The sequence below is a fragment of the Lycium ferocissimum genome, chromosome 6, assembly GCF_029784015.1.
Source record: "Lycium ferocissimum isolate CSIRO_LF1 chromosome 6, AGI_CSIRO_Lferr_CH_V1, whole genome shotgun sequence".
In the NCBI taxonomy this organism is placed as follows: domain Eukaryota; kingdom Viridiplantae; phylum Streptophyta; class Magnoliopsida; order Solanales; family Solanaceae; genus Lycium; species Lycium ferocissimum.
Window position 1 is genome coordinate 62,516,690 of NC_081347.1, and position 11,479 is coordinate 62,528,168.

The 11,479-nt window shown below is 34.3% G+C and overlaps 1 protein-coding gene across 2 annotated transcripts; it reads right to left on the reverse strand.

Annotated features, from left to right (window-relative positions):
- Window positions 1-4,068: 4,068 nt before the first annotated feature.
- On the reverse strand, window positions 4,069-11,002 carry LOC132059977 (uncharacterized). Of its 2 annotated transcripts, XM_059452824.1 has the most exons (8): window positions 10,845-10,943; window positions 9,346-9,398; window positions 8,393-8,667; window positions 8,174-8,229; window positions 7,521-7,599; window positions 7,291-7,429; window positions 5,358-5,471; window positions 4,069-4,566 (listed from the first exon to the last, which is right to left on the reverse strand). In XM_059452824.1, the coding sequence occupies exons 3-8, from the start codon at window positions 8,560-8,562 to the stop codon at window positions 4,375-4,377; spliced, it is 750 nt and encodes a 249-aa protein (XP_059308807.1). In that variant the 5' UTR covers window positions 8,563-8,667; window positions 9,346-9,398; window positions 10,845-10,943; the 3' UTR covers window positions 4,069-4,374. The 2 variants fall into 2 exon arrangements, with proteins under 2 accessions (XP_059308807.1, XP_059308806.1); XM_059452823.1 differs by lacking the exon at window positions 9,346-9,398 and having other exon boundaries at window positions 10,845-11,002.
- Window positions 11,003-11,479: the final 477 nt, after the last annotated feature.

Here is an 11,479-nt window from a genome sequence, read left to right on the forward strand (position 1 = left end):
AAGAAAAGCAACTATGAGGGGCTCATCTAAGCTAATTGTTAAGAAAAAGACATAGAACATAATCCAAGCCTAAGAGCTAGATTATGAGGTGAAGAATGTTGGGGACCAAGAGACTACAGCTCATACCCCTAGCTAAAGTCGTACTCTAACACCTCCCCTTATATCCTGTATTGATCATAGGATCACTCTATAAATAGGTCAATTCTCTGTGACCTCCCACCGTTCATGACATCCCTTGCTTCTCACAAGACGGGCTCCTCGGTAGAGGAGTAGAAGCGCTGGCTGTAATACCACAGGAGGTGTCGGAGCCCCACATTAGTTGAGGGTATGAGTTGTATTCTCTTTATACGATGTTGAACAATCCTCAGCCGTGATAGTTAGCTTATTAGGTGAGAATTGTTCAAGAATATATGAAGATATTACAACCAAAATCTTTAACTAATATGAGACTCCGACACCCATAAATTACAAATAATAAGGTTTAAGTTGCTAACTAGGGCGGATCCATCGTTACGGTACCAGGTTCATCTGAACCTACTACTTTTCGACGCGGAGCAAAAATTCAATAAAATTGTAACAAATAGTAAATATAAACCCATTACTTAAAAAGGATAATGAGTTCAAAGCGCAAAACCTTAAAAGTTATACCTATAGAGTTCAAATTATGGATCCACCTCTGCTGCTAACGAGATACCAGTGACGGAGCCACAGTTCACTGAAGGGAATCAACTGAATTATAGTATATATACAATAACAACAACAACAACACAACAACACAACAAAACATACCCAGTGTAATCCCATAATTGGGGTCTGGGCAGGGTAGGATGTACACAGACCTTACCCCTACCTTTTCGAGATAATGAGGTTGTTTCCAACAGACCCTCAGCTTGAATTATCCTATGTATATAGCAGATAAATATTTTCTGTGTATATTTAAAAATTGTTGAACCCCATAAATACAAGAGGACATTTTTTTCAATCCCATTGATGAATTCCTGTTAATTTAGCATTTCCTTTACTTTTAGTTTCTATCCAGTGAAAAAGAAGATAATTTTTTACATGATAATTTACTTAAAAGTCAATTACGTGTACAGATAGGAAGCTGTCTATACTGAGTATAGTTGAGTAACCTAACCAAAAAAGAAAAAGGAGCAGGTATTCATTAATCATTATCAAACGTGAATTCAGAATTCATCATAGCAATATTAGCACATATTCATGTTGACAAACAGAGATTAAAATATTCATCAATTTAACATGCAAAAGATGGACAGAATTTGAAGAGTGACACTAACCACTTTAGCATTCTTGAGTGGAAGCTCCTTATCTTCTTCTATAGAAAATTTATCAACACAAAAAGGATGCAACTTTCAGCAAGAATGAATATATACAGTGAGACATTTATATAGAGCTAACAACCTGAAGTGACAGTTAATGGAAAGCTTTGATTCAGGATGCAATTTGTCGTGGTTTCTAGAAATAGACCAAAAAAAAAATCATATCACTCTGAATAGTTACTCCCTCCGTCTCATAATAAGTGTCATTTTAGCCAAAAATACGCATATTAAAAAATTAAGATGAAGTGTAAATGTAAAAAAAAAAAAAAAAAAAAATCTTTTTGTTGTTTAGAGCATGCGCAAATAATTCATCTTTTGACATTAAAAATTCAACTTTTGATCTTGAATAAAGAAACTTATCATTTTTGTTCAAGGGCAAATATGAAAAAAATTAGTCAATGTATGCATTGGTATCCTAAGTGACACTTATTATGGGATAAAATAATCTTGCCTGAATAATTTATTATGGGACGGAGGGAGTATTATTCTTGAAAACTATAAACATCTGAATTACGGGGTGATGTTATTCAAATACCCATGAAAGGTTAAATAGTTTTAAAAACCTCTTAATGAATACTCTGTCGGTTCAAAAGAAGTGTTCATTTAGCTTTTTTATTTTAGTTCAAAATAGATATTTACATACATAATCAAAAAGAAATTAACTTTATTTTTTTCAAATTTATTCCTATTTATTCAAGACAATAAATAAGCAAGAGTCTTATATTAATCAAGGTTAGTTTAGTCAAAATACTTATATTTTTTTTTAGGAATTAGTGATTTGTTAAAGTATGTGAAAATATCTAAGTGGACAGTTATTTTAAATAGGACGGAGTATTTCTTAAAAGACGTGCAAAAGACGACCACATAGATAATTTGAGTCAGAAGGAGTATTGGAGAAGAAGAATCATCTCAACGCTTATAAATGCCATCTAATTGATTGAGGCAGTGAAAGTCAAGGCCAGCTACGCGTTGACGCGAAGTCAACTTTAAAATAAGTGAGAAGCTTCATCTGTCATTTTCCTGCTTCAGTTTAGAATTTCACTTCGCTCAACCAATTGGTGCTGAATTTTGCCGTTTCCATTAGCGTTTTAAGCACGTAAATATATGTTGTTGGAGCGATAAAATGACCCCAAAAAAAGGGTCCCTTATAGTTTCAAAATAGTCCCTTAAGAATGTATTGAATAGTGTTGGTTCTTTCAGTTTGTCAAAAGTTAACGCATTTAGTTTCAATCTAATATTTACCAAACTCTATTATATGTGCCGGAAACTATGAAAAAGAAAAAAAAACAAAGTAGAGAAATTGTGGGAATTCACAGTTAGAGGTATTATTTCTATTGATTTTGCTATTTTTCATTTATTTCTAGTTCTGATGTAGTTTTTTGAAGTGTAACATTTGCTAATTTTACATCTTTTTAGTTTCAAGTGTAATTTTTTGTGTTGCATAGTTTAGGATTTGATGGTACTTTAATAAAGTCGTCCCTGCTACTTTTGAGTCCTGTGATATATGTTTTACATAGTCATGTTGTTTTTAATATTTAATGGTTATGAACCTAATTTCAATAATTACTCAAGAATTATTTGGAAGGTGTTTTACTGGCGAACTATTTTGTTTTCTGTTTGTAGGTTTGGAAATATCTCTTTCACCTCTCTGACCCTCTCCCCCTTAATTTTGATCCATTAGCCTTTTCTTTTGTATTCAATAATTTGATAAACTTGTTTAAGTGGATTTGACCTCTATCTTGATAAAATTCAGCACAATTACGGGTGAATTGATTCTACAAAATATAATATGCGTTATGTCGAATCGTTCATACGACTACGTCATATGATGGCATATACCTCTTATTCATTTTTTGTAAAGACCTTTTAACTAATTTCGTCCCCAATTACTGATTCTCTAATATCTTATGAACCTCTACAGGAGAAGAAATTGATTGCATATGTGTAAAGTAACTAATGCTTTTCCCAAGCATAAGCCAACAATTGTAGGAAATACGATTACTCAAATGTCTTATATAGTTATCAAATAGACTTAAATTTTAAAATCATGAATCATAATGGTACATTTCTAAAACTACTCTCAACACCCCTCCTCAAGTCGGACCGGAAAAAGAAAAAAAAAGACACAACTCGCCCAACTTGTACAGATTAGCCAAATGCACGTGTCTAGGAGTAGAAATACAGGTCACTGGCCACTTTTTTGTCTGTCTTTGAAAAATAATCACTGTCTTAGGAGTTTCAAGTTCCACAAATGGAAATTTTACTTATAGAATTTGGAACTCCCTATTTTTCCATTACCGAGGCTGAAAAGTTGCTCTTTGCGAATTTTACTTGAGGAAGGAACATATGTGCGCAAACTTGTCAAAAAATTGAGCCATTCTACAGCTATTGGTGTACTGCCATTCTCAGGTGATGAAGCAAATTTGTCAACAAATGTTGTCCTAGAGGCTGCCCACACAAGCACTTTTACAGCAAATACTGAATAAATGAATTCAAGAGGTGAAAAACATATCAAGAAAATGGTCTATGTCATTCCAATTTCGCGATAAACTAGGAATTCACAGGATGTGAAAAAACCCTAAAAAATAAAAACGAATTCAAGACAGTCCCAAATACGTATCTAAGACGAACTGCAACATTCAACATTATTCACGTGAAAACTCATTCCATATGGTAAGGGGTAGTCTGCAAGAATAATAGATTTTCACAACAGAGAAGAAGAAAAGTTCATAGCAAGAATGAAGAAATATCATATCCTGCCAACAATGTTTTACATTGGCATCATAATACAAAAGCAAAGCTAATTGCCATAGTTCCATAGTACATCACTAAATCAAATACAATTTTACACTACTTTCCTAAGCCAATAAACACTACAATGAATGGTAATAAGGATGGACCATTGAATGACAAGACTGGTCCACAATGGCAACATGTGCTTTTTACTTATTATTTGAAGAAATGGACAATCTTTATAGGCAATGGCAAGTGATTTCGACAAATTTGACAGGACTTAGATTGGAATAATAGCGACCTACTCAAGAAGCTTATTGCAAGTGCTGACCCCAACAGCAGCTGCAAGATGCCAACCAGCATGCAAGAAAGGTGTTTCAGAAAAGACATCATCAGCAATGAAGAGAGCACCACCTAGCAATGATGACATTTTATGCACATTGTGGCTAATCCTCAGATCTGGATCTTGCAATGCTCTTTTGGCAAACGCGACCTAAACAAAAAAAAGGGAAGGCAGTCCACTAAATATTTTCTTTGCAGATGAGGGAAGAGCTACCACCAGAGGTGGACCTACGATTTTAAGACTGCAGGGGCAGCATTATCTTAACATAAACACCAATAAAATTTTTAATGACGACTGAGGGAAAATACCGTGTCGGACCCATCACTAATAGTGTAGCAGTGGCGAAAATACAAGTATATAGGTCAAATATGCTTTTTTAGTAATAACTAAAATTAAACACAGTGAAGCAAATGAAAGAGATAGCTCAATGGCTAAGCTGTGCAACACGTGTTACCTTCCAGGTTCGTATCTGGGCGAGCTCATTTAACGCTTATTGTTTTCCTAAAAATAGGCTCAAAAAGATATTTAAAAGTGACATTCGGGTTCGACCCTGCTGGACATGTAAGGGAAGAAACAGTAGCAACCAACATGCCCCAAAGACACTTTCATTTGTTAGAGTGCACAATTAAATATATATACTAATTTCTCAAGGTATATACGCATCTATATACATATTTTTTTCCAAAGCTAACCGAGTGCACGTGCACTCCCACCCTTCCATGTGGGTCCGCCTCTGGCTACCAACACAAGCAATTGGCACAAAAAACAAAATAGAATAAATAGGGAAAATGTATTGGATTACAGAATGCAAAGAAAGCATTTGGAATAGAATAGAATAAAATGGTACTGAAGTTCGGCTCGTTCTAAACATCATATTGGAACTTCAACATAGAGGAGAATAAAATGGTACTGAACATCACGTTTCAGACGGAGATATTTACCTCCATCATTCCAGTGTGTACAGCAGAAACCATAAGAGGTTGGATTGGTAGGAGTACTGCAGATGCTGCCATCAGCAATTTTGGATTCTCATTTCTAAGTGCACTTGATAGACACTGCAAAAAAGTTCAGTAGTTAAGTTAAGCTTCTTTAAAAGCTATATTGTTTCACAGAACCACTTATTGAAAAGCACCAGCAGTGTCTACCCCTTCAGCCCTCTGTACACTTTTTGGATAAGGATGGTGTCTAGACCAGTTTGTACATTCTTGACTAATCCACCGGATACCTGTTACCTCCGCTAGATACCAGCAACTTTTCCACTAAAGACTTAGATGAGAAAATATCACTTACTTTTTTGCTCAATGTTTGATAAATAAAAGGCAAGACGAAGAGGGACAATGATAATTGAATCACCACTTACTATGTGGTAGACTCTAACCGGTACCAGCAGGTTATAAGTCTTGGTCACCCTTTGTCCACTTTTTTTTTTTTTTTTTTTAAGTGCTTGGTCCCCCTTTGAAGGGGCGTCTTGGAGCAATAGCAAAGTAGTCCCCATGTGACCAATAGGTCAAGGGTTTGAAATATAACATATTGATATATGTAGTACAGTGAATGCAGTGATATAGAGCACTAGAAATATGCTAAGCATCCCATTTTAACAAGATACTACAGAAAACATCAAGTCCCGCTGGTACAAGAATAGTGTAACAAAGAATAAGATGAATAAACCAAAAGCTCTTTGGAACAAATCAATAATCATCAACAAGATCAATTTCATCATTTATCACCAACGTAATCTGAGTCGCAGTTGTACATATCATACGTGTGGCAGAACATACGTCGAAATTGCAGGATATAGTTCAGATTCATGCGTTTATTAGATCACATGCCACTCGAGCAACCAAATCTAGAATTATTTGAGTCAGATTATCCTTGTAAAGCTAGAATAAAGTTACACCATGAAGTAACTATAAGTGGTTTTAAAGCAAATTGGAATTTGAAAATAGAACATCTAGCTAGAAATCGGATGTTGCAGAGGCATCCTATGAGAAGAACCTAAAATCAGCATCTCAGCTTATGTTAAATGCACGTTAAATTTCTCGAATTGCATTCCTAATAGGTGCATGAATGACGAGATTATTCACTTGGTTTTTTCTCCTCTAAAACCAATAGAAAAGAGAACATAATAGCATCCCTTTCAAATGTTAGCAAAACAAAAGGTGGAAGTGTTATTTCGTTTTGATGAATATTTTTAAATTTGCGTAACATTAAGTCCATAAAGTTTCTGAGCAAACAAACTCTTAATTCTGATATCACATTGCTAGCAGAACTCTTTTTTATGACGGTGGTGTCCCGACCAACTTACGTGCATTTAAACATGTATTTCCCCAAGAATACAATATAAGAAAAATAAGAATGACCATTTAGGGGAAGGCTTAGCTTTAATATTTCCTCTTTTTTTTTTTTTTTCCAAAACTGGTAGTAAACTTTAATATTTCCTTTTAGGTCCATGAGACTGAAAAATGTAGAAGAATACATCATCTTGTTGGGAACTATCTAATTGAAAGTTCATGATGACTAAAATTTCATAAACACAATTCTCAAGGTAGCGCACTAACATTCCAGTATAGCTCTACTTAATTGGCATCCAGATAAAAGTATTTCTAGGAATTTGTGCACTCTAACACAAATTATCATCACTTTCAAATGAGCAGTAGATACCTCTCACACAAATTAGCAAGAAGGAGACCAAGAAAACTATTACAGCATAACCCCAACCCCCCCCCCCCCCCCCACCCAATGAATGAGGTAGTTGTGAATAACATAATTTTCAGGAAGCACTTCCAGTGTGATTAAAGTTCCAAGCAAAATTATATCTTCGAAGATCTGGGCAACATAAAAGATACAAAAATGAATGAACTGCTTAAGACTTACCACTGTGGCTGTTGCTATCATTGAGTAGTCAGCCCATCTCATATACCGTCTTACTTTGCCTCTCGAAGCATGGTACAAACTCGAGACAATTCCAACTCCAATCAATGAATTGGCATAAAGTTTGCAATGAATATTCTTCCTGCAGCAACCAACAAAGATATTAAAAAATTATGAGAGTAATGAAACACCGTCATTGTAAAGAAGCTCTAGCAAAAGAAATAAAAACTGACCTCGGAGCCTGAAGTCCCAGAGCAATAAAAGGAAGAGAAGTGATCACATTAGCAATAGTTTCAGCAATGGTTCTATCACCTAATAGAAAAGAACTAAAAGATTAGAAACATGTTGGAGGCAGTATTATAGTTCTAACTGTTCATAGAACAACTGTTCTTGGCTTAATACATCAACAACCCCTTAAACTTGCCAGTAAATTTTATTTAGACACTCGAACCACAACTTGTTTCAATTGAGTACCTAAAAACACATGATAAAAATTTCCTATTAGACGCTCTCGGCTTAAATTTTGGAAAAACTTTTGCACGTATTTGCAAGTGCCCATTATGTAGATAAGTTAACCACTTCAAATATGTCACCTCTTTTAATATACACATTAGCCTCAACAAATCTCCAGGCCTATTCCAATTGAGGTTGATTTGTATAATTAAAGGAAATGACATATTTTATGTGGTTAACTTAACTACCTAATAGACACTTGAGAACACGCGCAAAAGGTTTTCCAAAATTTGACGCAAAAGTGTCTAATAGGTACATTTTATCATAAGTTCATATGCTCAATCGGAACAAGCCGTAGTTCGAGTGTCTAATGAAATCTACTTAAACTTAAGGGGCTATCGATGTATTAAGCCATTGTTCTTTGTATCTTTACCATGGCAACTACAACGGATGGGCCTGAGGCAACCAGGCCTTTGCTGCCAAACTCTCCTGGTGAACAAGATAACATGATGAGTCAAATTCTTGTCAACCCTAATCCTAACATGGATCTGAATTGACAATTCCATCATCTACGTTACTACTTATAGAATATAGAAAAGCACCTCCAGACAAATGATTAGAGGTCAACCAAGATAACCTCATTTTCACTTACTGCACTATTAGGTGTTGTCTTCTTCTGACAGGAAAACTAGCATGGCTCGGTTGATGAAAGTCCCCATGTTGTTTTATCTCTTCCAGTGCAAATGGTGAATGAGGCACCACTTTCACTCCATGCACACCGTCCAAGGCTGTCGTAGGCTTCAGTGAACTCTGGGTATCCATCTGCTATTTTGGCAATCAGTCAACAATATGACTGATTGCCTGCGCTAACACGCAGATACCAATATTGACCAGTTATGGTTGTAATCCAACCACTTCTTTGATTTTCTGTAACAAGGAAAGGAATCGTTAGTATTTTTATGTTTTCGAGTGATGAAGAATACATATTAAAATTATTTTAAGCAAAGGAAATCCTCCATGGATCAGAAGTATATCCCAGGGATTCACCAAACTACACAATCACTGCTTCACCCAGCTGTTATTTACAAAATCATCGAGTTCTTTGCATTTTAGGCCCTAAATGTAAGCACCTTTAGAGCCCGTTTGGATGGGCTTATGGCTTTTGACTTATAAGCCAAAAGCCATAAGTTAGGAATTCTAGCTTTTGACTTTTGGCTTATTTTTGTTGGTTTGGCTTAAAAAGTGCTTAAAAGCACTTTTTAAATTTACCTTTTAATTTACCCAAACACTATAAAAGTGCTTAAAAGCACCTAAAATAAGCCAATACAAACAGGCTCTTATTCATTTGCGCCATGTCTTCTTCGTTTTTTACATTTACCCCCTCTGACTTGTTCATTTCTTTAGAAAACTTCATATTGTGAGGGGGGAAATAGGAGCTAAACTGTTTCAAGGTTCATAAAGCTTGAATTTTGAATAATCTGGGAGCTGGTTAAACTTCAATAGTTAAATAAATATCATTTTTTTAGCCATTTTCCATTTGAATAGGACCCATTACACAGTCAACTAGATATATAGCAGTAGAATCTCATCATGTCAATGATGTACCTAAGTCCAGAGATGATATAACAACTCAGATATTGATCCAAGATCAAAGTTTCCTATAAAAGGACATCAACTTCAAGTCATTAGTTGAATTCTGAACGTCATCGAGAACCTTCCCGAACAATTATTTAATTAAGACCAACGATCAAGAACTAGAAACAACTTAATAAAGACCAAGTGATGCACTGTTAAAAACTCTGTTATAAGCCTTTCAAGGTGATTCATTTCCCTTGTTTATGTCATGGTTTTATATGTCCATAGAAAGATTACTTTCTTTTCCTATAACCATGGTGTCCGGGCCAACTTGCATGCACCACGACTAATTCCAAGAGGTACCTGCTACCTCCCACCAAAGACAAGTTAGGATAGCTCTTTCATCCAAGGCTTTGACATATGGGAAAAGATTACTTCTTTCTTTTTCTTTTTTTCTTTTTTTTTTTTTTTTTTTTTTTAACTTTAGTTCAAGTTTATGTCATATATCTTGAATGATTGAAAGTAAGAATAATTTATCAGATAATTGCCTTAAAAAAACCTTGACTTAGTTACCAGTAGGTAGCAAAATGCAAAGCTAAAACTTTACTCTTTAGAGCATAAAAGAAAAAAGTGTTAAGGGTCAAAAACACGCCTCAAGTATCACCTTTTTTTAAGTTTCCTACCTAAACTTTCAAAGAACTAGTTTGCAAAACATACCTTGTTCACTTTTCCTACCTGAACTATCAATCGTTAGTTTGCAAAACACACCTCAACTATTAGTCATTTATCGATTTGACTAACGACCCCTAGTTGGTGATAGTTTATAGAAAACTCTCACCCCCCCTCAAAAAAAGGTCGTACATGAGGTGTGACATCATCCATAATAATAATTTAAGAAAAAAAACAATTAGACATATGGAACCCACCCCACACACACAATAACTAACCAGAATGACAGTTAAAACTATAATTACTGAATTCTCAAATTCCTAGCTAAACCCATTTCCTTTCTGATCATCAGTTCTCCAAATTGAATCATAAAAAAACTATATCAATTCATCCTAAAAAGTTCATCCATGCAATACCCAATTTAAGTTAACATCTTGACACTTCCAAACATCACAACAACAATAAATCATTCCATTCTGGAAATTCCCATTAGGGTCATAAAGGGGTAGAGAAAGCATGAAACTGGAGGGGGGAAAAATCAAAGTTTAAAAAATCATTATTTTATACTTTTTTGACATTGGAAAAAAAATGATTTTTAAAAATTTGATTTTTTTTCTCGAGTTTCATTATTATCAATTACAGGGGTCACTTTTGAAAGAAAAAATAAAGAATCTTGAAATTCATCAAAAATATTAAAAATCATTTTTATTTTATTTTTAAGATTGGAAAAAAATAATGATTTTTAAAATTTTAATTCTCTCGAATTTCATTATTATCAATTACAGGGGTCAATCTTGAAATTCCATATAAAAAAAGAATCTTGAAATTGAAGTGAGCTAAAATAGGGAAAGAGAAAGAACCTGTTGAGATGGATAAGTGGCAATGCGGTAAAGAAGGAGATGTTTGTGGGCAAATAGAGAGAGAGATGGGGGCTATTAATTAGGGAGAAAGATGAAGAAAAGTGTCATCATGAAAGAAAAAAAGTTGGAATAATTCTATGGTATTATGCCAATGTACGAATCTTTTTTGAGCAACTTTGGGGATATTCGGGTGGACAATTTGGTATAAAGGTACCCAAGGTCCGAATCTTGGTTACTACTTATTAGAATCCGCGACTTAAGTGACACCAAAAAAAAAAAAAAAAAAATTGAAACCAAAATAACACAAAAAAAAAAAAGTTACAAAAGTAGGTTTCACGCACAGATTTTGTACGTGAAAGAGGCTACCTTTTTTTTCTTCTTTTTTATTTTTTTAAAGCTATCAAAATCACTTTTTTTCATACTTTCTAAAAAAGATTAGTCATGTTTAAAAATCTCGAAATATCAATATTTTATATAGAACTTAATATCTTTTTTTAAATGCAACAATAACGTCCGCTTCATTACATCAAGTATAACTAAACGTTTGGATCATCGTTTTAGGAGTTGTAAAGTGCCTCTAAGTTTGTTTTATTTGTTTGGAAACTTATCATCTTTAAGTTTAAGTATCATATTTT